The following is a 537-nucleotide window of genomic DNA, read 5'->3' as shown; positions in this document are numbered from 1 at the left end:
CTCCGTCCCTCTCCCATCTCTCTCCATCTCCCCACTATCTTCCTCCCATATCTCATCCTTCTTTCTCTCTCTTCCTCTCCCCTCCCTCTCCTCTCCCCAACCCTCTTCCTCTCCCATTTCTCTTCACTTCTCTCTTCCTCCCCCATCCGTCTCCCCTCCCCCGCAGCCTCTTACCTGGTAGTTGTCATGGCTACAACCTCGGGACGATCTGGGTAATGTTACGTAAGTAGAGGGTAACGACGCTGTGCTAATAGTATTCACAACCTCCATGTTCCACGAGTCCGAATCTGGTGAGAGACAGTTAGATACTTTTAATAAATTTTTATCATATGAAAAAAGGAAATAAAATGTTCTAGGAATCCATATTTGATGGATGATTGAAATATGGTTTTGGTAAAAAAATATATGGAATGTAAGAAACAAGAAAGTCAAGAGACATAGCGAAGGGAATACTGATTGAGGCATCAGAGTGGGTGTGGGGAAAAGAGAATAATAACTGGCAAGAAAATAAGTGGAATTTTATTTGAAACCAAAGCG

General features: G+C 43.2%; 1 protein-coding gene across 1 annotated transcript in view; it reads right to left on the bottom strand.

Moving 5' to 3' along the window:
* The window catches only part of LOC119592881 (protein turtle homolog B-like), a gene marked incomplete at its 3' end in the record, with an annotated part of 32,862 nt that overhangs the window by 1,741 nt on the left and 30,584 nt on the right, over positions 1-537 (bottom strand). Inside the window, 1 exon segment of the mRNA XM_037941775.1 lies at positions 175-287. Within this exon segment, the coding sequence (XP_037797703.1) occupies positions 175-287 (113 nt within the window).

Source organism: Penaeus monodon, chromosome 31 (genome assembly GCF_015228065.2).
Source record: "Penaeus monodon isolate SGIC_2016 chromosome 31, NSTDA_Pmon_1, whole genome shotgun sequence".
NCBI classification, from domain to species: domain Eukaryota; kingdom Metazoa; phylum Arthropoda; class Malacostraca; order Decapoda; family Penaeidae; genus Penaeus; species Penaeus monodon.
Note: the sequence above shows the minus strand (reverse complement) of the source record. Positions and strands in the feature narration are given on the sequence as shown.